Source organism: Mastigoproctus giganteus, chromosome 1 (assembly GCF_048544385.1).
Source record: "Mastigoproctus giganteus isolate SK-2022 chromosome 1, ASM4854438v1, whole genome shotgun sequence".
In the NCBI taxonomy this organism is placed as follows: domain Eukaryota; kingdom Metazoa; phylum Arthropoda; class Arachnida; order Uropygi; family Thelyphonidae; genus Mastigoproctus; species Mastigoproctus giganteus.
In genome coordinates, this window is record NC_143575.1 from 149,975,604 (window position 1) to 150,003,430 (window position 27,827).

General features: G+C 37.9%; 1 protein-coding gene across 1 annotated transcript in view; it reads left to right on the forward strand.

The window, feature by feature from the left end:
• The window catches only part of LOC150091193 (integrin alpha-9-like), a 295,920-nt gene that overhangs the window by 158,476 nt on the left and 109,617 nt on the right, over window positions 1-27,827 (forward strand). The window contains exon 7 of the mRNA XM_090389494.1: window positions 26,824-26,934. Coding sequence (XP_090245620.1) covers window positions 26,824-26,934 — 111 coding nt within the window. The remainder of the gene's footprint in view (window positions 1-26,823; window positions 26,935-27,827) is intronic.

The following is a 27,827-nucleotide window of genomic DNA, read 5'->3' on the forward strand; positions in this document are numbered from 1 at the left end:
GAAGAAGACGTGTTTGTCTCCTGCTAATAAAGTCAATGCAGACTTGCATTTAAAAATTCAAATTTTTAAATGAGACAAATGAAAATGTTACCGTGAAGGAGATAACGGTAAAAGAATTAGATGAAATCTTTCAGTAATTTTTTCAAGGTGCACTCAGACCAAAAGAAATACCTAACAGTTTCATTTAGTAGTTAGGTCCAAACAACTTAATAAGAAATGCTGAAACTGTGAACTACCTCGAGCTAGTAGTTCGCGCGGTGTCCGACAGATGTCGAATATCGCTGTGTTTCCCTCGAAAATTTAACATATTCCACGGCACACAGTTTAAGAACCGCTGTTTTATGCAATAAACATTTAATTCCATAATTATTTTCATTATCTTTTACATTATATGCAGTTAAAAAGTTATTTAAAAAGTATTTTTAAAATTCTTTATGGACATTCTAGAAGGTCAAGGACCAATTATAATTTTTCCTATTGGTTATGATATTCGATTAACGCGATTAATTTGCCCCGCGAGCGCATCGCGCTCGCGGGGCAAATTAATCGCGTTAATCGAGGCCTGCCTGTGTGTATATATATATATATGTGTGTGTGTGTGTGTGTATATACTGTATATATATGTATATATATATGTGTGTCACAAATGAAAGTAAAATAAAATAAAAATAAAAATAAATATAGATGGAGAAGTTATTAATCACAAAATGCCGAGCCTAGTTGAAGAGAAAAAAGAGAGAAAGAATGTTAAGAACCTATAAAAAAATATATTAATATTAAGTAGATTTAAATCTGAATTAATGCCGAATTAACAGGCTAATCATATGTACAAAAGCTGAAAGAAAGAGAAGGAAGGGTAATAGAGATAAAAATTATAAAATTCAAAAATAAAAATTAAAGAATTAAAATTTTTTTTTTAAATTATTAAAAATTAAAAATTGGTACATAGATCAGGTATTTCATCAGGGGGCTACACCTGATCATGTACCAAACACTGTGTTTCAATGAAATAGAGTAAAATTTTTTTAAATTAATTTTTTTTTTTTTTTTATCTCCAGAAACATGAGTGAGGTAGCCCCAACACAGTGTATTTAGATTAATAAATTAGTAACATAGTGTATTTAGAAATAAATTGAGTCGCCTAGTATGTAAGAACGCAAACGCAGTGTGTTTAGTTTAATAAATTGAGTAGAAAGTATGTAAGAATGTAAGTTTAAATCGAAAGTATGTAAGTTAAATAATAATAAATAACAAGGTAACGGTATAGAAAAAGGAAGCAATGCAAGGTAGGGGAGGGAAAAGAAGTTAAAAATATAGAGGCGAAGATAGTGAGAATAAGAAAAGTGAGAATGTCCGAATCACCCTCGTATTACACTAATAGTTCAACGGACGGAAAAACGAAGATCAGAAAGTAGAAAGATGTAAAGAGAAGGAAAAGAGTTTAAAGGATACTAGGCAAGCTGGGTGTGTAAGTACCCAACCTCATAGAGAGGGCCTTGGCTGTGAGAGTGTTAGTAGAAGTGGAAATTAATACCGCTAGCTTGTAGTGTATATTTTGAGTGATAGATATATGAAATATAATAAAAAATATGAAGAGGAGAAAAATTAAATACATATGATATTTGGCAGAAATAAGTTGAGTGAAATATAATCAAGAATATAAACAATCATTTCTGGAGATTAAAAATTTTAAAAAATAATTTTTTTTTTTTATCTATTTCATTTTAATAGCTTCTCCATCAGCATGAGTTTGCTTTGAAACACAGTGTTTGGTACATGATCAGGTGTAGCCCCCGATGAAATACCTGATCTATGTACCAATTTTTAATATTTTTTTAATTTTAAAAATTTTTAATTCTTTAATTTTTATTTTTGAATTTTATAATTTTTATCTCTATTACCCTCCCTTCTTTTTCTTTCAGCTTTTGTACATATGATTAGCCTGTCAATTCGGCATTAATTCAGATTTAATTCTATTTATTGATTATTATTTTTTTTTTTTATAGGTCCTTAACATTCTTTCTCTCTCTTTTCTCTTCAACTAGGCTCGGCATTTTGTGATTAATAACTTCTCCTTCTATATTTATTTTTATTTTATTTTACTTTCATTTGTGACACTTATTTATATACATGTATCCTGTTTTGCTGCTTGGCACATTCAGGTACACGTACTGTTTTTCCTATTTTTTTTTTTTTTTTTTTCACTTAATTTTTTCCTTCCACTTCATTTTCATATTTCATATATATGTATACTGTACACAAACACACACACACACACATATATATATACTGTGTATATATGTATACTGTGTGTATATATATATATATGTGTATACATGTATACTGTGTATATATATATATGTGTATACAGTATATATAGTATTTGCAATTTATTGTATAATTTATATTTAAAAGTTTAAATGTTTCTGCAACTTTTAGCATTAGCATTAGTAGAGACGTAATGCAATTTTTTGCTTATCAGCCAAAAAAAACCCCTTCCCATTTCATCCATCCATTCATTCACTCCAAATGTTTCTTTGGTACTGCCTTGAACTTATTTGAATTGTTGACCTCCACTACAACAGATGGAAGGTTGTTCCCGCTATCGATCACCCGCTGGCTGATGGTAAATTTCCTCCATCTATTCTACAATTGCCTTTCCTGAATTTGAATTTATGTCCCCTCAGATGAGTAATTCGAGCAAGAGGAAGAATCCTATCAGCATTGAGCTTGCTCAAACCATTCTTGGTAACTTTACCCTTAGTCAGGGCTGCCGCAAATGGGTAGGCGAGGTAAGTGACGCTTACAGGTGGCAGTTCAAGAGGGCACCAAAATTTTTTTTGGTATTATTTTCTGATTGGGTAACGCTTACCAGTATTCAACATTTAGGGCAGCACATAGGAACGTAGCGCTAATGCCCTTAGTTACACTCACCAATCTTGTTGCTCTTCTCTGTACTCATTCCAGCAGCTCTGGGGCGCCTCCGTAGCCAGGTGGGCAGGAGCAGCAGTGCGTAGCACACGCTTCTTGATTAGACTGGGGTTCGAGCCTGTGACCACCAAATACGGAGGATGCAGCAATGTCAGGGAATGACCACTGCATATTCCCGGAGCAATATGGCCTTAGTTGCTAATGCTCCTAAAAACCAAATAACAACAAAAACCAGCAGCTCTACACCCTTCCTAAAATGAGGCCTCCAGACATGTATGCAGTACTCAAGGTGTGGTCTGACCATTGCCTTATACAAGAGGACAATCACCTCCTTATCCCTGCTACCAAAATTCCTGTATATCATTGACAAGACACCATGAGCTACTCTTGCAGCCTGTCTGCACTACTCAGAAAACTTCATATCTGACTGAACAATTACCCACAGGCCCTTTTTCATTTTCCACTACCCTGACTGTAGTACCACCCAGTTGATACGTTACTCTGGGGTTACTGTTACACATATGCAGTACTTTACATTTGTAAATTTTAAAGTTCAGTTGCCACATTTCAGCCCATCTGCTCAACTTTTCCAGAACCTGTTCCAGTAGGTACTATCATTACTTTCATTAACAACCTGACAACTTTTGTGTTACCTTCCAACTTCGACATTAAGCCTGATATATCTTCATCAATGTCATTGATAAATTTAAAAAACAAACAACAATGGGCCCAAAACTAAACCCTAGTGGACTCCACTAATAATGTTTGTTCAAGAAGAGCAGTGTCCATTGATTACCACTCTGTCTTCTCCCACTCAATCATCTTTTTATCCTTTGTAGCAACTTATCCTTAATGCCTGCTGGATGATTTTGTAATAACTGAGAGGAAAGTGGAGGAGAGATTGTTGAGGATAATCATAAAAAAGGCACCTGGGGTGGATGGGATCTATCCAGTTATATTAAAGGAGGCAGCAAAGGAAGTATGCAAACCCCTAGCCATAATTATGAGAGCTTCTTTGGACTCAGGGGAGGTACCCATAGACTGGAGATGTGCAAATGTAACCCCAATTCACAAAGGAGGATCAAAGGCTGACACAAGTAATTATAGACCTGTTAGTTTAACTTCTGTTCCAGGTAAATTAATGGAGGCACTGGTTAAAGAAGCACTGCAGGATCATCTAGACAAGAATTCAGTTATAGCTCAGACGCAGCATGGTTTTGTTAAGGGCAGGTCTTGCCTGACCAATTTGATTGGATACTATGATGTAGTCACAAAAGAACTGGATGCAGGGAATAACTTTGATATTATATATTTGGATCTTAGAAAGGCTTTTGATACTGTTGCACTTGGAAGACTGCTGCACAAATTGGAGCAGTGTGGCATTGGAGGCAAATTGCTGCTATGGATAAGGGGATGGTTGAGTGGCAGAAGACAGAGAGTGGTAATCAATGGACACTGCTCAACGTGGACTAATGTTATTAGTGGAGTTCCTCAAGGTTCAGTGTTGGGTCCATTGTTGTTTTCGGTGTTTATGAATGATATTGATGATGGGATATCAAGTTTAATGTCTAAGTTTGCAGATGATACAAAGGTTGGCAGGGTCGTTAAGGACACTACTGACGCTATGCTGCTGCAACAGGATCTGGAAAGGTTGAACAGATGGGCTGGGCTGAGAGGTGGCAAATGAAGTTTAACATTGACAAATGTAAAGTACTACATATGGGTAACAGTAACCCCAGAACAATGTATCAACTCTGCGGTACTACACTGACAGTGGTGGAGAATGAAAAGGACCTGGGGGTAATTGTGCAGGCAGATATGAAGTTCTCTGAGCAGTGCAGACGAGCTGCAAGAGTAGCTCATGGTGTCTTGTCAATGATATACAAGAATTTTTCTAGCAGGGATAAGGAGGTGATTATTCCCTTGTATAAGGCAATGGTTAGGCCACATCTTGAGTACTGTATACAGGTCTGGAGGCCTCATTTCAAGAAGGATGTAGAGCTGCTGGAACGGGTACAGAGAAGGGCAACAAGATTAGTAAATGGAACAAAGGGTTGCTCTTACGAAGAAAGGCTTAAGTTTTGCAAATTACAGAGTCTGGAGACTAGGCACCGGCGAGGTGATCTGATAGAGGTGTATAAGGCTTTGAATGGTTTGAGCATGCTCAATGCCAATGGGATTCTTCATCTTTCTCAGAATAATCACCCCAGAGGGCATAAATTCAAATTGAGGAAGGACGGATGTCGGATAGATGTGCGGAAATTTGCCTTTGGCCAGCGGGTGGTTGGTTGGTGGAACCGACTTCCATCACTTGTTGTTGAAGTTGATAGCCTAAACAAATTTAAAGCTCAACTGGACAGGTATTTCGAACGAACGGAGGGGTGAAATGGGAGAGGGTTTTTTTTTTTTTTTTGGCTGATGCTGAATAAGCTTGCTTTCTTGCATCATATGCCTCTACTAATGCTAATGCTAATGCAATTTGTACAGCAGTCTTCCACGTGCAACAGTATCAAAAGCTTTCCTGAAATTCAAGTACATGATATCAAAATTGTTTTTCACATCCAGTTCCTTTGTGACCACATCATAGTATCCAATCAAATTTTTCAGACAAGATTTCCCCTTAACAAACACATGCTGTGTCTGAACTATAACTGCAGTCTTGTCTTAATGATCGTGCAGTGCTGGTATCCTTTTGATTGTCCTTTGTGAACTTGGGACATATTTGGACATGTCCAGTCTATGGGGACTTCCTCTTAGTCCAGGAAAGCTTTCATAATTATGACTAAGGGTTTGTTCTGTTCCATTGTTATGTTCACTTTCAACATAACAAAATCATTTAGTTCCTTGCCAGAGGTTGCTAAGCTTCTGGCCTCCAATTCCCTACACCTTCCTCATGTGTGAATGTAGACGCAAAATACTCATTCATTTTAGCTACATCAGCGGGTTCATCAACAATTGATTGGTCGATGTCAAGTGGATCAATCTGATTCATCCCCTTCCTTCTAGAACTTACAGAAGTAAAGACATCTTTATTATTTTTATTTGTATCGTTTGCAATCCCCCCTCTTTGAATAACTCTTCATATGTGAATGTAGATGCAGAATACTCATTTAGTTTATCAGCTACCTGAGCATGATCATCAATATTCAATCCATCGATGTTAAATGGACCAATCTGATTCATCCCTTTCCTTCTAGAGTTTACATAAGTAAAGAACTCTTTGCTGGTTTTTTTTGCATCCTTTGCCAAAGATTTCTCGTAATCTGCCTTCGCTTTCCTAATCTCCTTTGTGACTTGATTACAAACTAGCTTATATCCTCCATAGGCTTCTGTGTTACATGATAATTTATATTCATCCCATGCATTTTTATTCTCTGTCACAAGCCTCATTAATTCATCCGACATCCACTTAGGCCTAAACCTTGAACAGTATTTCTTAGTTGGTATGAAAAGCAGGGTACCCTCCAAGATTAAGTCCCTGAAGGCTTCCCATTTAGAATTCACTATTTGTAACGTCATCAGTTGATCCCACTGAATATGGAAATTAAAAACTCTCTGAGTCTATTGTGGTCACCTTTATGAAAGCAAAAACACTTATCCCTGATGCTAGTTATGTCTTTAAGTAAATTCCACATCAGTACCCTGTGATCACTACTACCTAGTGTTTCCTTTATTTGCAGATCCTTAATGCATGAAGAATCACTGCTGATAATCAGACTAAGAGTAATACTTATCTGGTTGCCTCCGGAACATGCTGCTGTAGAAACAATCCTCCAATAAATGCTCAAAAAAGTCTTGCTAGTGTGTGAGTGACCAACCCACAAGTTCCAATCTATATCTGGGAAGTTAAAATTCCCCATAATAAGACAATTTGATTTACTGGCCCACCCTGTTTCCCTGTATAATTGTTCTTTGTACTAATCAGAGTCATTAGGCCTATAACACACTTCTACCTCAACTTCATTTTTCCAGTGTCACACTAAACTGTCTTTTATGTCACACTAAACTGTCTGAACACGGTGTTCGCAGGCCAACTGTTAGTTTGTACACCGGACGGAACCTATTAGTAACTCTTTTGGAGGCTACCGGATCAGCTAGTGTATAATCTTGCTACCTCTGCTCTGCCAGATAGTAACTGGAGGGAGTCTGAATAGTGTGTATATGTGGGGGATTTGTCAAGGCCACGTTATGTCAGGGATCTGGGTATATTCTTACCAGGTGTGCGCCATATCCAAAAATTTCATTTCTTCCTACAGCATGTCCCCCCCCCCCCACTTTTTCTTTCTATTGAATATACCATGAATTCTCAAACTAATAGAGTAAGCTTATTTGCAAAAAGATCTAAACCTCCCAAACACTTCTAGTTCATTTCACAAATATGCATGGTCTCGATTCTAATCTCAACGATGTCCATTTCCACTTCCAATCTGCCAAACCCCATGTACTTTTTCTGACAGAATCTCAGTTATCGGTTGATTCAACTACTGCTCATCTTAGTTGCCCAAATTATTTGCTGTATGATATCTTTCGCCTCAAAGCTGGTACTTGTGCATATGTCCATTCCGATATTCCCTGCAAGAGACTTGGTAATCTGGAATCTCCTCTCTTCGATCTTCTTTGGCTTAAAATCTCTCTACCTCATTGTGTCAAATTCATCTGTTGTCTCTACCGTTCTCTCAACTCCACTAATCACTTTGCGCTTTTGGATTTTCTCTCTTTGCAACTTGACTTTCTCCAGTCCAACTTTCCTAACAGCGAGGTAATTTTCCTTGGTGATTTTAATGTTCCAATTCAGGCGGCTTCCATTTTCTAGTCACACCAACCCAGCTGGTTGAGATGCTGAGACGTTTGCAATTTCTAGTGATTTTGCACTGATTGTTCATTTACCTACAAGAATAGCAGACAATCCTAACCATACAGCCAACACGCTTGATCTTTTTCTCACAAACAACCCTTCTAAGTACACGGTTGATGCGAGCGGTCCTTTAGGTACCTCAGATCAAAACTTGACTGACTCTTCCCCAGTGAATCCTTTATCTCATGGCTAATCCCAACCTCATATTGTTTGACATTACAAGAATGTAAAATGGGATGACCTGCGAGATTTCTTTTCCTTGGTTGGATTACTGTTTCAAAACTTCTGATGTCAACATTTGCTCAGATCGTGTCAATGAAATTATTTTTGTAGGAATGGAATCCTTTATTCAATACTCCAATTTAAAATCTCGTCCTTTATCTAAACCTTCATTTTCCAATAAATGTGCTAAGGCTAAGAGTAGAAAATTTGCTTCTTGCCCTAATGGTAGCTAAGCATTCTGGTCTCTTGCCAAGGCTGATGGCCACAACTTTTGCCCGTCCCTGCTCCCACCTCTGTAAAAACCATTTTACAGAGGTGGGAGCAGGTCAGTTTATCTTTGGCTGAAGTGAAAACAGAACCAGATGGTTCTGTTTTCACTTCAGCCAAGGATAAAGTGACCTGCTAGCATCCCATTTTTCTTCCAACTCATGTATTAATGATCTTGGTGAAACACCTCCCACCATTCCCAACGCTCTCCATCCGATGCCTCCTGTGGTCTTCCGTCAAAAGGATGTCAGAAGGATTTTGACGAATCTTAATGCTAAGAAAGCTCCAGGTGATGGTATTTCTCCCCTTGTTCTGAAAAAACACACTGAACTTACTCCTGCTCTTTGCTGTCTTTTTTCACTTTCCTATTCCAAAGGTGCTTTTCCTTCAGCTTGGAAATTTGCTCATATCCAGCCAGTTTCTAAAAAGGGTGACAAATCCCTCCCATCCAATTATCATTCCCATTTCAATTACTTCTATTCTTTCTAAAGTAATGGAGAAATCAAATAACCGTCAACTCTTTAACTACCTAGAAACCTTCCGTCTGATCAACGATCGCCATTATGGATTCCGTCAGTGTTGACCAACTGGTGATATTCTGGCTTATGTTACCCATTGATAAGACAAATTTAATGGAAAAGTTTGGTTATTGTTATTTGGTTTTTAGGAGCATTAGCAACTAAGGCCATGTTGCTCTGGGGATATGCGGTGGTCATTCCCTGACTTTTCCGCATCCTCCATATTTAGCGGTCACGGTCTCGAACCCCAGTCTAATCAAGAAGCGTGTGCTACCACTGCTGCTCCTGTCCACCTGGATATGGAGGTGCCCAAAAGTTTGGTGAAACACAAGCAGTTGCTCTTGACATCTCAAAGGCTTTTGATCGTGTTTGGCATAAAGATCTTCTGACGCTTCCATGTTATGGTTTGCCAACTGTTTTTTGTAATTGGTTATCCAGTTTTCTCTCTGATCGCTCATTGAGGGTGATGGCAGATGGCTGTCTGTCTTCTAACTTCTCCACTAATGCTGGTGTCCCCCAAGGTCAGTTCTTTCCTCCATTCTTTTTCTCTTGTATATTAATGACCTTCTTCCATTGATTGGAAATCCTATCCATAGTTTTGCTGATGATATCACATTGCATTCCAGTTTCCATTTTGAAAAATTCAATTAGCTTCAACTTCTCGAATATCTGCTACCAATTCCTTAAATGCCGATCTCCAGGTAATTCTCCAGTGGTGCAAAGACAACTTTGTTGATTTCAATCCTCTAAAACTCAGTATTGTCTTATATCTCGCAAAAAGGATTCTTCTGCTGTTATGCTTATCTTTGGTAACACTCCGATTTCTAGATATAACTCTTTTTGTGAATACCCTGACTTCTAATCTCTCTTGGTACAAGCATATTACAAATATTGCTTCCTCTGCATCTAAAAAACTTGGTTTTCTTGGTTATCTGTTGGCGTTGCTTTTTTTCCAAACAGCTCTTCACTCTGTACAAATCGCAAATCTACCCTACCATGGAATATTGTTCCCACATCTGGGGCAGTGCCCCCAAAAACCTCTCTCAGAATTCTAGATTCCATTCAGAAGAGGGCAGTTAGGTTAATTAATGACTCATCTCTAACAGAGTCTCTTCACTCGCTGTCTCATCGACATACTGTTTCTGCTGCATGCCTTTTCTACAGATACTTCCATGGGCATTGTTCTTCTGAATTGGCTACTATAATTCCTGCTCTCTCTTTCAAAACAGTCCGAACTTGTGCTGCCACCAGCAAACATCCATTTACTGTCTAACTTCAAACTCACAAGAACCAACTTTTCATCTTCCTCGTTTATTCATTGAATTGCTTTTCTGGAACAACCGTCATATGTATTTCCTGAAAATTACAGTCTACAGAAGCTCAAGTCTAATGTGAACAAATATCTTCTTTTGTGTTCTCAGCCTCCAACCCAAGCACGGTACTAAGTACTATAGGTTCTATTCCATCTTGCGTTTGGGATTTTCATAAAAAAAAAAAAAAACACACTGCACTGACCACCCATGTAAACCGGATGCACTTCCTAATATTTTGTGTGTTTCTTAACAGCATCATCCCTCCTCCCCTACTCTCCTGTCTCTTGTATCTTGTCTTCTTGTATACGCTGTACTTCCCAAATTACAATTCTGTATTCCTCATATCTGTGTGACAACATATCTCTGATATCCCAACAGCATCAGCCTTTGATGTTTACATTAGCACCTGAAATGTATCAAATTTATTTACCTACCTCCTAACATTGGTGTATATGCTAGTATACATGCACCTGTTGTTACACTTAGTTACCCTAACACAAGCTATGCACTTACTTGTTCCATGACTACTCTCAGCAGTCCTTGAAATCCCCAGTACCTTACTTTCCAGGCTGCTGCTCATTCCAATAAAAGCAGTGCAAGAATCATTTTCACCTCTGCCTGTGGCTACTGTTAATCTATTAGTCTGTGAATACCACCCCCCCCCCCCCGAAGCTAGTAGTTTTCTGAGCCACCTTACACTTTCTTGATAGCATCAGCAAATATTCTTGCACCCTTATTGTCTCTCCTGTTTAATATTTTTATATAGAGAAATGTTGCTTTAAGTTTCTTTTGGGAATCATTTAGACACTCTAGTCATGCCAACCAAATTTTTTGCATTATTTCTTTCCTATTGTTAAATTTTCTCTTGTGAACTTGGATTCACTTACTACTCTATTTTTACGACCACAATTAATGATAGTGTGTGCCACATTCAGGATATATAATAATGATTGATATGCAGAATGATAGAGATTTAAATTTTTCAATTTGAGTAAAGCTGTATAATATATCACTAATATACTATACAGGTAATTTGGAATCTCCTGTTTTCGATCTTCTTTGGCTTAAAATGTCACTACTTCATTCTGTCAAATCCATCTGTTGTCTCTACCGTTCTCCCAACTCCACTAATCACTTGGAGCTCTTTACAACTTGACTTTCTCCAGTCCAACTTTCCTAACAGTGAGGTAATTTTCCCTGGTGTTGCTAATGTTCACAACTCCAGCTGGCTTCCGTTTTCTAGTCACACTGACCCAGCTGGTCGAGATGCTGATCTCGACCAGCTGGGTCGAGACCATCTGGTGAACATCAGCATCTTTTGCCTTTACTAATGACCTTGCACAGATTATTCATTTACCTACAAGAATACTGGACAATCCCAACCATACAGCCAACACACTTGATCTTTTTCTCACAAGCAACCCTTCTGAGTACACGGTTGAAGTGAGTGGTCCTTAGGCACCTCAATTCACAACTTAATGATTCTCTTCTCCAGTAGAGCCTTTATCTCATGGCTATTCTCAACCTCCTGTTGTTTGGCATTACAAGAATGCAAAATGGGATAATCTGTGAGATTTCCTTTCTTTTTTTCCTTGGTTGGACTATTGTTTCAAAACTTCTGATGTCAACGTTTGCTCAGATTGTGTCAGTGAAATTATTCTTGTAGGAATGGAATCCTTTATCCCACACTCCACTTTAAAATCTCATCTTTTATCTAAACTGTTGTTTTCCAATAAATGTGTTAAGGCCGTTCAGGAGAAGAATGTTGCATATCATAATTGGCTTGTTTCCAATTCTTCAGTTTCATTTTCTGCCTACACCAAAGCTCGCAACAATTGTAAGGCAATTATTAATCAGTCCAAACTAGATTTTGAACAGACTAAGAGTAGAAAACTAGCTTATTGTCCTAATGGTAGCCGAGCATTCTGGTCTCTTGCCAAAGCAACTGGCTGCAACTTTTACCCATCTCTGTCAAAACCAGATGATTCTGTTGTCAGTTTGGCCAAAGATAAAGCTGACCTGCTTGCATCCCATTTTCCTTCCAACTTATGTATATGTATTAATGATCTTGGTAAAACACCTCCCACCATTCCCAACATGATCCATTCACTGCCTCCTGTGGTCTTCCGTCAAAAGATGTCAGAAGGATTTTGATGAATCTTGTTGCTGAGAAAGCTCCAGATTCTGATGGTATTTCTCCACTTTTTCTCAAAACCAGTGCTCCTGAACTTACTCCTGTTCTTTTCTGCCTTTTTTCACTTTCTTATTCCAGTGTTGTTTTTCCTTCTGCTTGGAAATTTTCTCATATCCAGCCAGTTCCCAAAAAGGGTGGCAAATCCTTCCCATCTGATTATCGTACCATTGCAATATAAAGCAATTTCTTCATTACTTTATAATCGTACCATTATAAAGTAATGAAGAAATCAATTAAATGCCAACTCTTAAACTATCTAGAAACCTTCCATCTCATCAATGATCACCAGTAGTGATTCCGTTAGTGTTGATCCACTGGTGATATTCTGGCTTATTTATCCATTTATGGAAAAATTCAATGGAAACGTTTGGTGAAACCAAGAACTTGCTTTTGACATCTCAGAGGCTTTCGATCATGTTTGGCATAAAGGTCTTCTAAATAAGCTTCCATCTTATGGTTTGCCAACTGTTTTTTGTAATTAGTTGTCCAGTTTTCTATCTGATCGCTCACTGAGGGTGATGGTAGGTGGCTCTCTCTGTCTTCTAACTTCTCCACTAATGCTGGTGTCCATTAAGGTTCAGTTCTTTCCCCCACCCTTTTCCTCTTGTATATTAATGACCTTCTTCCATTGACTGGATATCCTATCCATAGTTTTGCCTATGATAGCACATTGCATTCTGCTTTCCACTTTGAGAAAACTTACCCTGTTCAATCAGCTTCAACTTCTTGAATATCCGTTACCAATTCCTTAAATGCCGATCTCCAGGTAATTTTCCAGTGGGGCAAAGACAACTTAGTTGATTTCAGTCCTTCAAAAACTCAGTCTTGTCTTATATCTCACAAAAAGGATTCTTTTGCTTCTATGCTTATCTTTGTTGACAGTCCAATTTATAGGTAAGTTGATATATCTCTTTTGGGGATTACCCTGAACTAATGCTCTAATCTCTTCTAATCTTCTAATTTCTCTCTTGGCACAAGCACATTACAAATATTGCTTCCTCTCCATCTAAAAAACTTGGTTTTCTCTTTTGCTCTCAGTGTTACTTTTCTTTCAAACCAGCTGTTCACTCTGTACAAATCTGAAATCCGCCCTACCATGGAATATTGTTCCCACATCTGGGGCAGTCCTCCAAAACCTCTCTCAAAATTCTAGATTTCATTCAGAAGAGGACAGTTAGGTTAATTAATGACTCCTCTTTCCATTTGCTGTCTCCTAGATGTACGCCTTTTGCATGCCTTTTGTACAGATACTTCCATGGGCATTGTTCTTCTGAGTTGGCTTCTATAATTCCTGCTATCTCTTTCAAAACAGTCCGAACCCATGCTGCCTCCAGCCAACATCCACTTACTGTCCAACTTTAAACTCACAGAACCAACTTTTCATCTTCTTCATTTATTCATTGAATTTGTCGTTTTCTGAAACAACCTTCCATCATATGTCTTTGCTGAAAATTACAGTCTACAGAAGTTCAAATATAATGTCAACAAATATCTTATTTTGTGTTCTCAACCTGCAACTGAAGCATGGTACTAAGTACTATAAGTTCTAATACCTCTAGTGTTTGGGGTTTTCAGGAAAAAAAAAAAAATGATGTAGGAAAGTTAGGCAGATGAGCTGAGAAGTGGCAACTGAAGTGTTTAACATTTACAAATGCAAATTTTTTTTTTTTTTATGTGAACCCCAAACACGAGAGGTATTAGAACCTATAGTACTTAGTACCGTGCTTGGGTTGGAAGTTGAGAAGATAAAAGAAGATATTTGTTGACATTGAACTTGAACTTCTGTAGATTGTAATTTTCAGGAAATACGTATGAAGGAATGTTGTTCCAGAAAACGGCAGTTGAATGAATGAATGAGGAAGATGAAAAGTTGGTTCTGTGAGTTTGAAGTTGCACAGTAAATGGATGTTGGCTGGTGGTGGCACATGTTCGGACTGTTTTGAAAGAGAGAGTGGGAATTATAGAAGCCAATTCAGAAGAACAGTGCCCATGGAAGTATCTGTAGAAGAGGCATGCAACAGAAACAGTACGTTTCTGTTGCATGTCGTATGAGAAAGCGAGTGGAGAGACTCTGTTAGAGATGAATCATTAATTAACCTAACTGCCCTCTTCTGAAAAAAATCAAGAAGCCTGAGAGAGGTTTTGGGGGCACCACCCCAGATGTGGGAACAATATTCCATGGCAGGGCGGATTTGCAATTTATACAGCATGAGCAGCTGTTTGGAAGAAAAGTAATGCTTAGAGCGAAAGAGAAAATCAAGTTTTTTAGATGCAGAGGAAGCAATATTTGTAATATGCTTGTGCCAAGAGAGATTAAAAGTCAGTGTAATCCCCAAAAGAGATATATCATTATGCCTAGAAATCGGAGTGTCTCTAAAGATAAGCATAGGAGCAGAAGAATCCTTTTTGCGAGATATAAGACAAGACTGAGTTTTAGAAGGGTTGAAATCAACTAAGTTGTCTTTGCAATACTGGAGAATTACCTGAAGATCGGCATTTAAGGAATTGGTAGCAGATTTTCGAGAAGTTGAAGCTGATTGAGCAGGACAAGGTTTCTCAAAATGGAAAGTGGAATGCAATGTGCTATCATCGGCAAAACTATGGATAGGATTTCCGGTCACTAGAAGAAGGTCATTAATATACAAGACGAAAAGAGTGGAAAAGAACTGAACCTTGGGGGACACCGGCATTAGCGGAGAAGTTAGAAGACAGAGCCATCTACCATCACCCTCAGTGGGCGATCAGAGAGAAAACTGGATAACCAATTACTGAACACGGTCGGCAAACCATAAGATGGAAGCTTGTTTAGAAGACCTTTATGCCAAACACGATCAAAAGCCTTTGAGATGTCGAGCAACTACTTGTGTTTCATCGAACCTTTCCATTGAATTAGTCCATAAATGGATAACATAAGCCAGAATATCACCAGTGGATCGACATTGACGGAATCCATACTGGCGATCGTTGATCAGACGGAAGGTTTCTAGGTAGTTTAAGAGTTGGCGGTTATTTGATTTCTCCATTACTTTAGAAAGAGTGGAAGTCATTGCAATGGGATGATAATTGGATGGGAGGGATTTGTCACCCTTTTTAGGAACTGGCTGAATATGAGCAAATTTCCAAGCAGAAGGAAAAACACCATTGAAATAAAAAAGTGAAAAAAGGCGGCAAACAAAAGGAGTAAGTTCAGGAGCACAGGTTTTGAGAACAAGTGGAGAAATACCGTCAGGACCTGGAGCTTTCTTAGCATCAAGATTCATCAAAATCCTTCTGATATCCTTTTGACGGAAGACCACAGGAGGCTTTGAATGGAACGTGTTGGGAATGGTGGGAGGTGTTTTACCAAGATCATTAATACATGAGCTGGAAGAAAAATGGGATGCTAGCAGGTTAGCTTTATCCTTGGCTAAAGTGACAACAGAACCATCTGGTTTGGACAGAGGTGGGAGCAGAGATGAGCAAAAGTTGCGGCCAATAGCTTTGGCAAGAGACCAGAATGCTCGGCTACCATTAGGGCAAGAAGCAAGTTTTCTACTGTTAGCTTGTTCAAACTCTAGTTTGGACTGATTAATAACTGCTTTACAATTGTTACGAGCTTTGGTGTAGGCAGAAAATGAAACTGGAGAATTAGAAACAAGCCAATTACGATATGCAACATTCTTCTCTTGAACAGCCTTAGCACATTTATTGGAAAACCAAGGTTTAGATAAAGGACGAGATTTTAAAGACCAGTGTGGGATAAAGGATTCCATTCCTGCAAGAAGAATTTCACTGACACGATCTGAGCAAATGTTGACATCAGAAGTTTTGAAACAGTAATCCAACCAAGGAAAAGAAGAAAAGAAGTCTTGCAGTTCATCCCATTTTGTGTTCTTGTAATGCCAAACAACACGAGGTTTGGAATAGCCATGAGATAAAGGTTCCATTGGAGAAGAGACAATCACCAAGTCGTGATCTGAAGTGCCTAAAGGACCTCTCACTTCAACCGTTTACTTAGAAGGGTTGTTTGTGAGAAAAAGATCAAGCATATTGGCTGTATGATTAGAATTGTCCGGTATTCTTGTAGTTAAATGAACAATCTGTGCTAGTTCATTAGTAATTGCAAAAGCCTCAGCATCTCGACCTGCTGGATCGGTGTGACTAGAAAACGGAAGCCAACTGGAGTTGTGAACATTAAAATCACCAAGGAAAATTACCTCACTGTTAGGAAAGTTGGACTGGAGAAAGTCAAGTTGCAAAGAGCGGAAGTCAAAGAGCTCCAAGTGATTAGTGGAGTTGGGAGAACGGTAGAGACAACAGATGAATTTGACAAAATGAGGTAGAGAGGTTTTAAGCCAGAGAAGATCAAAGTACTGCATATGGATGGCAGTAACCCAAGAGAAATATACCAACTGTGGGGGTAATAGGTCAGTCAGATTTGAAGTTCTCTGAGCAGTGCAAATGCAAGCCAGAGCTGGTCATGGAATGTTGGCAGTGATATATAGGAATTTTGCTAGCAGAGACAAGGAGGTGAATATCCCTTTGTGTTGTTGTTGTTGTTGTTATTTGGTTTTTAGGAGCATTAGCAACTAAGGCCATATTGCTCCGGGGATATGCAGTGGTCATTCCCTGACCTTTCCGCATCTTCCGTATTTGGTGGTCACGGGCTCGAATCCCGGTCTAATCAAGAAGCATGTGCTGCTCCTGCCCACTGGCTATGGAGGTGCCATCCCTTTGTGTAAAACAGTGGTCAGGTCACACCTTGAGTACTGCGTACAGGTGAGGAGGCCTCATTTTAGGAAGGATGTAGAGTTGCTAGAATGAGTACAGAGAATGGCAACAAGATTGGTGAGAGGAACAAAGGGGTTTGCATGCAAAGAAAGGCTTAAGTTCTGCAAGTTGCAGCATGTGGAGACCAGGCACCTGTGAGGTGATCTGATCGAGGATCTGATTTGAGGAAGCTGAGTGCTGACAGGATACTTCCACTCGCTCAGATTAAGAACCTGGGGAGAATAGATTCAAATTGAGGAAAGACAGATGTAGAATAGATGTGCGGAAGTTTGCCTTTAGCTAGTGGGTAGTTTATTACTGAAACAGATTTCCATCTGTTGTTGTGGAAGTTGATAGCTTAAATAAATTTAAGGCTTAACTAGACAAACATTTGGAGTGACTGAATGGGTGAAATTTGAAATTTTTTTTTTTTTTTTTATGTAATGCTGTATAAGCTTGCTTTCTTGCATCATATACCTCAACTAATGCTAATGCTAATCATGTCTATAATGCACTCATACTGCCATTTATTTTCTCACAGCTTATTTTGCTCTAAACTGACTCAGTATTACACTGTTCACTCATATCAACCTGGATGTACTGTTGTAGATTTAACTTACTTCTTAATTAAGAACATAATCCCCTCATCCCTGTGCTTTCTGTCTTTTCTGTAAGAATGCAAGACTTTGTAGCAGTACATGACCTTAATATAGACAGTATAGCACACTTACCAGTTCACGCCCATCCACCATTCGATTTGCATATTCCAATATGTGACTTCTCCTCTCAGAAATTGGATAAAAAAGTGATACCAGCAACAATCTTCCAACAGTTACATGCAGTGCATAGACTTCAAATTTCTAACTATATTCCAATATACACAGATGGTTAAAAAATGGGTGCTTTATTGGGAGCAGCAGCTGTATTCCCAAATATTACTTTAACACAACAATATATACACAGTGCAGTGTATATACAGTAGAATTGTTGCAATAAAAATAGCTTTAACTCATGTACAAGGTAAATATTACTCAAGAAGTCTAACTTATACAGATTCCTTGAGTTCTTTACAAGCTATGCAAAACATAGGTACAACCAAACACCCAATTCTTTGGCACATATGACAAATACTAACTCACTGCACCATTGCAACCGACAAGTATGCTGTAACTCAAGCTTGTAATCAAATTATTGTACTGAAATTTCTTCTTCCACATGCAGTATGGCTTCTTTTTGCTATTTGTCCTGGGATCCAGTGAGTCACACTGGATCCCAGGACAAACAGAAAATGCTGAAAATGAAGCAGCAGACAGAGCAGCAAAAGAAGCCATACTGCAGATGAGAGAAGAAATTTCATTACTGTATTTCGATTACAAGCTTGTGATACAGTGTACTTGCCAGTTGCAATGGTAAGAAACTTGGAAACTGTACCACATAAAGCCGAATATTGAAAACTGGGTTTCTAGCACACAAAAGTCAAGAAAAGAAGAAACAGTGCTGGCCAGACTAAGAATCGGACATACCCATATTACACATGCATTCTTATTGTGAGCAGAAGAACCACCATGATGCCAGACGTGTAGCAGTATCCAGTCAGTCCAACGTATATTAATAGACTGACCTACATATGCAAATGAATTCAAACAAGCCTTGAAAGATATTTATAGGACACATCACACCATTACCTAGCAGACCTCTTGGGTGATAGAGATGATTTTATAGATGTTTTCACCTTCCTTAAAGCTGTTAAGCTATATCACATCCTCTAAAAATTAAACCCAATTGACAGACTAATCCAATGAAATATGAACCAAGCTAAAAGGAATAACTCAAATCCAAAATGAGTCGCACTGAACATCAGCATCTCTGAAACACAACATACCATATGAACTGGTACATTATGAACCGTGTAGTCCATGTGCCAATAAACATCAACACAATCAACCAACCATATGCTTCTGGAATCCCTCAGGGTGCAACGCTATTGGAAATAATTTTCTCTACAATCCTCCCAAGCTTTCTTATTAACTCATAATCAAGTAATTTCTTATGCAGATGTTAAAATCATTGCCACTTCAAATTCAACTCAATCTATCATTGCACATGATTTTATTTGTAATACTCTCAAAGAATTCTCTTCCTACTTTAACTCTTTTAATCTTTCACTCAACTTCTCTGTTGTGTATTAAGTTCAGGAACCCCTGACCTTAATACAGATCAGAGAAGAAAATTCAACATAGACAAGCTGTCTAGATTCTTAAAATTTGCTAGTCTTTATAACTGCACATAATGAACCCAAAACTGAAAACTAAACCTTGTCTGCTTTAAAATCCTATGTTAGGTGCAACATGGCCACTGTAGTTGTTGCTCCGATAAACTCTCACACAAATAGCAACAAAAAATCAATTTCAAGAGAAGTTTTGAAATGAATTTAGTTTTATGAAATTGTAATCAGGGTAGATGGAAAGTATTGAGGGGTAGCAAAAATATTTAAAAATAGGCCAAGGTCCAGATTATTTATTTTAGAATTTAAAGGAGAGTGGTTAAGGAGTTAAAAGACAATATAATTAACCCAAAAGTGAGTTACATGACATTTGAAAGAAATGTTTTAAAATATTAAGAACCTCACTTTCTGAGGAAATCTCCTATCCAGAAATTCGCAGTGGCCCATATAAAATAAGATCCTATACATTAAATACACTGTTTATATAACAGTTTATGCAGTTTAAAAATAAATAAATAAATAACACAAAGTTTCCTCCCATGCACAGTAGAAAAGCTGCCATAGGAACAGGTTTCTCTGCAAAACTTATGAAGAAGCAGAAACAATAATGGCAGAGGTAGTGAAATTTTTTTTTTTTATGAAAACCCCAAAAACGAAAGGTATCAAAACCTATAGCACATAGTACCATGCATGGGTTGAAGGAGAAGTATGGGGGAGGGGTGCCAGAAACTTTGCTCTAGATAGAGACTAAACATGGGTTTCACCACTTCAAGCCTCCAATAAGCAAAATGGTGGTATTTCACCGGTTGATGGTGAAACTATCAACCACCTATAAAATGAAGTCCAACTAGAAATCTAAGAAATGACAAGCCTTTCCTGCCAAAAATAGTTATTTGGGGAAAAGCAATGGCTACCCATGCCTAACATAATTAAATAAAAATACAGTTAATTGAATATTATGAATCTAAACAGGGTTTATATCAAATTGTATGTTAGCAGATTGATATTAAAAGTATTAAAAGTAAATATCATTAACAGTGAAGCTCCACTCACTAAGATATGCTCTAAAACTAAAGAAGAATAAATTTTTAATATTTGAAAAATTAATGAAAGCTTAAAAGCAGTATCCATGTTATAGCATATATACTCCTGCAAAATGACACTAAAATTACACCACAGACCTACCAATTGTTACTGATCAAAGTGACACCGGTAGCAAGTTAGGGAAGCTCTAGAAATGCAATTATATCAAAAGAATAGGAGCATAGAGAAAATCAGTGCACACACATGTCAAACGAGCAGGCCACGAGCATCAGTGATATGATGCCAGCCAAATGTATAAATAATATCTGAAGCATGTGAGCATCAGCAGTAAGTTGGTAGACAATGCTATCAAATATGAAGCCAGGGCCTCAATAATTGGACACGACAGGTGCTGCTGATTTAATTTTAAATTCTTTTTTCTGTAACAACTTGATAATTGTGTAAGAATATGCTTAATAAAGGCGAAAATTTTTTTTTTTTTTTTTTTTTTTTTGGCCAAACTTCTTCAATAACAAAACAGGTAATGATATTGATTGGAAATCTGACCAATAATGAAGGAAACTTAAAATTCCCAATAATGTTACTTTACCAGATTATTTTCATTTTTAAATTTAAGCTGTTTTGGTGGACCAACATGTATGGTAGTTGGTTAAAATGCACTTTAGAGAATTTATTACTAATAATAACTGTAATACAGTGGATTCCGGTTAATTGCGATACATTGGGACTAGTGCACTTGGGCCTGATTAAGCGGCAGCCCCAGTTATACGAAGTTTCACATAAATAATTATAAAGATATTAAAAAAAAAGGCAAACCACCATTTCACTGAGCAACAAATCATTTATTCAAATAAATTTAAGACTAAATTAGAGCCAAATATTTAATATTTAAATATTCTTAATGCAGAACTTTCCATTTTCACTCATTATCAATGTTATTAATGGCCTCTCTGAGAATACATGGTGTCCTTAAAGTCCTTCTATCTAATCCTATTAAAGCAAAATACATAAGAAATTAGAGAAAAATATTTTATATTTAAAATTTTAATTTATATAACAAACATGCACATACTTGTCCTTCAACTTTAATTTCTAATTGTCATCGATGGAGGAATTTATCCAGTGTACCCTGCCGTGTTCTTTTGATTGACTGTAAGTGAACAAAATCAGCACAGAAATCTAGTGCAGATAATGGACTGCCTTCGTCACCTTCCTGCATGAAGTATTGTTGTTACCCTTCAGTGAATTTCCTGGCATACTGTGTAGTCACTTGTTCTAGTTAAGATGTGTCACCTTCATCACTTTCTTTGCTTTCTGATTCCTCATCTGGGTGTTTTGATAGAATGCTTTCAACGATTTCATCCTCACAGTCTTAATTTTTGTTGTTACATTCAATATTATTGTTGATACCTTCAAATTCTTCTTAGTTCCTAACTTTATGCAGTTTTGAAACACTTCATAATCACTTTTGGCTGTTTCTGGCATCTCCAAGCCTGAAAGTTTAAAACCTCAGTAAGTAAAACAGTTCTGAATTGTCTTACTGCTTATTTCTTGCCAACTATTAGCAACAAACTGTATTTCCTGGAGAAGGTTAACCATTTCCTTGGCTATGGAAGATGATGTCAGTAGATTTTCTTCAATCGCTTCTAGGATGTGGTTCACTTATTTGCTGCAGTACATCTTCTTCAAATTTTTTACAATTCCCATATTTGCCTGCGCCAAAGATGTATTGGCAGGCAGTAATTCCAGCTGGATGTTTTTCAAACATTCTGAACACTTGGGATGTGCTGCCCAATTTTCAAGAATCAGAAAAACTTTTCTTGATTTGGCAACTAGATTGGTGAATGGGACAAAGGGGTTCTCTTACGAAGAAAGGCTTAAGTTTTGCAAATTACAGTGTCTGGAAACTAGGCACCAGCGGGGTGATCTGATAGAGGTGTACAAAGCCTTGAATGGTTTGAGCATGCTCAATGCTGATGGGATTCTTCCTCTAGCTCAGAAAAATCACCTGAGAGGGCATAAATTCAAATTGAGGAAAGACAGATGTAGGATAGATGTGCGGAAATTTGCCTTTAGCCAGCGGGTGGTTGGTGGGTGGAACAGACTTCCATCCCTTGTCGTGGAAGTTGATAGCCTAAATAAGTTTAAGGCTCAGCTGGACAGGTATTTCGAACGAACAGAGGGGTGAAGTGGAAGTGGTTATTTTTATTTATTTATGTTACTTTTTTTTTTTTTTTTTTTTTTTTTTTGGCTGATGCTGCATAAGCTTGCTTTCTTGCATCAAATGCCTCTACTAATGCTAATGCTAATGCTAATTTCCACTGCGATTTCCACATCCCACCATTCCTCAAAAATTTCGGATGTCATCCATGCAGTCTTATTTATCATAGTACTCGACTGGTAAACTGTCCATTCAGAATGTTTGAAAACCAACAATAACCAACAGCTTCTTTTTATCAGTTCCTGACATGTTTGAACAACATAACACTGTTATGTAATCCATTGCTTTCTTTGAACCTGACAGTGTTACACGACCATAGTACAGAGAACCATCTGGCGTGGCATGAAAAAACAGGCCTGTTTCATCAGCACTGTAGATATCATCTACACAAAATTTCTGAAGTAAGATGGGCAGTTTTTTGGATTTCCATTCTTCTGCACTTACAACGTCAGCACTATCTTTTTCGCTGTGTGCTTTTTTGAATTTATTCTCATGCCTACATTTCCATCGAGACAAACTACCATCTGTTGCTCTAAAATCATCTTGACCGATCTTCTTAGCTAGCTCCTCTGACTTATTTTTCAACATTGGACCACTGATGTGCACTCCTTGTCCAGTTACAATGGAGAACCATTGATTTAGGGCATCCTCAATGGCAGGATCCTTACCTTAACGTTTGTTTTTGGGATGCTCCCTGTTTTCATTGTGTGTCCATTCTTCTCGCAATTTATCTCGCTGGTGTATCAAGTGTGCATTGTAGATTTCAGTACTCCAGTTATTGGGCAGATGGCCTTTTATTTGTTCCATTAAGGCACTTTTTTTGGTTAGTAACAAATCTTTATGTATCATTATGTTAAAGTTTCACGCATGAGGAGTTATTTTGTTAAGGTTTTCACGCATGAGGAGTTATTCAGGAAGGAGAACGATGTAGGTAAAGTAAACATTGGCAGTGAGCTGGATGATTTTGTAACAACTGAGAGGAAAGTGGAGGAGAGATTGTTGAGGATAAACATAAAAAAGGCACCTGGGGTGGATGGGATCTATCCAGTTATATTAAAGGAGGCAGCAAAGGAAGTAAGCAAACCCCTAGCCATAATTATGAGAGCTTCTTTGGACTCAGGGGAGGTACCCATAGACTGGAAATGTGCAAATGTAACCCCAATTCACAAAGGAGGATCAAAGGCTGACACAAGTAATTATAGACCTGTTAGTTTAACTTCTGTTCCAGGTAAATTAATGGAGGCACTGGTTAAAGAAGCACTGCAGGATCATCTAGACAAGAATTCAGTTATAACTCAGATGCAGCATGGTTTTGTTAAGGGCTGGTCTTGCCTGACCAATTTGATTGGATACTATGATGTAGTCACAAAAGAACTGGATGCAGGGAATAACTTTGATATTATATATTTGGATCTTAGAAAGGCTTTTGATACTGTTGCACATGGAAGACTTCTGCACAAATTGGAGCAGTGTGGCATTGGAGGAAAATTGCTGCTATGGATAAGGGGATGGTTGAGTGGCAGAAGACAGAGAGTGGTAATCAATGGACACTGCTCAACGTGGACTAATGTTATTAGTGGAGTTCCTCAGGATTCAGTGTTGGGTCCGTTGTTGTTTTTGGTGTTTATGAATGATATTGATGATGGGATATCAAGTTTAATGTCCAAGTTTGCAGATGATACAAAGGTTGACAGGGTTGTTAAGGACACCACTGACACTATGCTGCTGCAACAGGATCTGGAAAGGTTGAACAGATGGGCTGAGAGGTGGCAAATGAAGTTTAACATTGACAAATGTAAAGTACTACATATGGGAAACAGTAACCACAGAGCAACGTATCAACTCTGCGGTACTACACTGACAGTGATGGAGAATGAAAAGGACCTGGGGGTAATTGTGCAGGCAGATATGAAGTTCTCTGAGCAGTGCAGATGAGCTGCAAGAGTAGCTCATGGTGTCTTATCAATGATGTACAGGAATTTTTCTAGCAGGGATAAGGAGGTGATTATTCCCTTGTATAAGGCAATGGTTAGGCCACATCTTGAGTACTGTATACAGGTCTGGAGGCCTCATTTCAAGAAGGATGTAGAGCTGCTGGAACGGGTACAGAGAAGGGCAACAAGATTAGTGAATGGAACAAAGGGTTGCTCTTACGAAGAAAGGCTTAAGTTTTGCAAATTACAGAGTCTGGAGATTAGGCACCGGCGAGGTGATCTGATAGAGGTGTATAAGGCTTTGAATGGTTTGAGCATGCTCAATGTCAATGGGATTCTTCATCTTGCTCAGAATAATCAACTCAGAGGGCATAAATTCAAATTGAGGAAGGACGGATGTCGGATAGATGTGCGGAAATTTCCTTTGGCCAGCGGGTGGTTGGTTGGTGGAACCGACTTCCATTACTTGTTGTTGAGTTGATAGCCTAAACAAATTTAAGGCTCAACTGAACAGGTATTTCGAGTGAATGGAGGGGTGAAATGGGAGTGGTGTGGGTTTTTTTTTTTTTTTTTTGTCCGATGCTGAATAAGCTTGCTTTCTTGCATCATATGCCTCTACTAATGCTAATGTTTCTTAAATTTTATAAAATTAAAATAAAAAATTATGAAAAATCACAGCACTGAAAAATTTCATCACTTCCTGATTCAGTGTTGGTTCAGTATCAATGATAACACAAATGCACACAACTGATGCTAATTAGAGACTACATGCTGAGAAGGCAAAGCGAGCAGCGATTCATTCATGTGCAATAACTAGAAGGGCAGGGTTCAGCGGTGTGCTGGTAAATTTTTAACAGCCTGCTTGACCTTTTTTATCAACCTCCAATCTCTTTGGAAACTACGTGGCGGTTTCTTCCTTTGTGAGAATTACAACCCTTCAAAAGTATAAATGAATTCCAATACAGTACTCTATCAGTAAACATCTGCTTAAATTTGCATGGGCTGCTTCTTCTTACAGTAATGATTATTGGGTTCACGACAAATCTAGAAATGTGGAATCTTTGACAGGCATCAAGCATGGGAATGTTGAAGAAGGGGGCAGGGGAAAGGAAGCACAAAGGGTGCAGAAATAAGTACACCCTGGCTGAATTGTCCAAGTCACAATCTTATTGCCAAAATGCTGCTAGCCAAAGTGGATTGAAGTGCGTGTCGCTCTACAGTTTGTAGCCATTGTCAGTATAGTAGTAGTAATGAAGGCATGTGATGCAAGAAAGCAGGTGCATGAGTTTATATAGCATCAGCCAAAAAAAACCCAATTTTATATATCCATTCCCTCTAAAAGTTGGTCCAATATCCGCACATCTATTCTAAAACTGTCTTTCCTCAATTTGAATTTATGCCCCCTCAGGTTCATAATCTGAGCAAGAGGGAGAATCCCATCAGAATTCAGCATGCTCAACTCATTCAAATCCTTATATAACTCAATCAGATCATTTCGCAGGTGTCTGGTCTCAAGCTGCTGCAATTTGCAGAACTTAAGCCTTTCTTGGTAAGAGGACCCCTTCGTTTCCCTCACCAATCTCGTTGCCCTTCTCTGTACACGCTCAAGCAACTCTACATCCTTCCTAAAATGAAGCCTTCAGACCTGTATGCAGTACTCAAGATGTGGCCTGACCATTGCCTTATTACTGATAAAGGGATAATCACCTTCTTTTCCCTACTAGCAAAATTCCCGTATATCGTTGACCTGCTCTGGCACCCTGTCTGCATTGCTCAGAAAACTTCATATCTGACTGCACAATTATGCTCAGATCTTTTTCATTTTCTACAACCCTAAGTGTAGTACCACACAGTTGGTACATTTCTTTGGGGTTACTTCTACCCATATGCAGTATTTTTCCTTTGTTAATGTTAAACTTCAGTTGCCACTTCTCAGCCCATCTGCCCAAATTTTCTAGATCCTGTTGCCATAGCACACTGCCATTGCTGTCATTAACAACCCCGCCAACCTTTGTATCATTTGCAAACTTCAACATTAAGCGTGATATACCTTCATCAATTAACAACTAATTAATCAGTAAGTGTAATTGACAACTCGGTGCTTCAGTCTCCTGCCCCGATTAAAAGGCAAATTTCCCCAATTAAGCGAAGAAAACCCTGGATTTTCTTGATTGGAATCTGTTCTTTAAGATTTGTCCCAAATAAATGGCTGCCCCGATTAACTGGTGGCTTAAATAACTGGAATCCTCCGTATATGGCTTTTCAGTATCACTGGATTTGTTTTTTTATTGTGTAGTTTATTGTTGCTTATAGGAACTGTTTTTTATTGTGTAGTTTATTGTTGCTTATAGGAACTGTTTTGAGCTATAAGATAGGTGTTGGAGGAGAACCTTATGAAATTACAACTCCAGTTATTCCTGACCCACCTGGAGATCAGAACCCTTCTCCCGAAGCATATATTGGTAAGTATTACATAATTATTAATGTATTATTGAGAAATTTCATAAAATACAATTTTATATGATAACAATGAAGGAAATGTATCCAACTCTTCTGATTTATTTTATTGTTATCATTATTTTTTCCTTTCTTCTGATCATGTCTTTCTTTTCTCCTGAATTTTTCCTCTCTTGAGGTTATAAATAATGCCTTGATCAGGGCTGGCACTAGGACAATTGTGTTGTTTCAATCTTTTATTGATGCACTGTACAATAAAGTATTTAAAAAAAAACCAATATTCATGTTGTTAAATATACATTAATACACATCTTTTGTCACAAAAACAAATCAATACTCATAAAAACTGCTTTTCCATGTGGTTGTATTGACTGTTACGTTTTTTTTTTGAAATTAACAAACAGTTGAAAATTTGGGAGGAAAGGAAAACATAATATCCTCCGTGTTCTTTCAAGTACTAAGTATATATTAGGGAACAAACTTTTGCACATTTTAGTCATTACTTTCAAGTCTTTCATATTTTAAAAAAACTGTATCAAGAGTTGACTATTTCATCTCAGATCTTTGTTTCTTTTTAACAATTTCCATAAGGTGTTTTAACTGTAAAATTGAAAGGGGATCTACCTTTTCCGTTTCAAGAAATTTAAGTCCAGTTTGCAAACCAGCAAGTGCTTCCGCGATACGTCAAGAAGTAAAGTTACAAGTAGTTTATTATTGTTCTTACAAAAATCAAAGGATAATGCATATCGTGGATTCATGTTAAACTGAAAATATCGGTTCACAAGGAATCCAAAATGTTGATCTTCAGTGACTAAAAACACGTTTCAACTGATGAAAAGTGGGAGCCATGCTTGCATTGCATTATAAGTGGAATCACGTTCTAATGAATTGTGTTTTA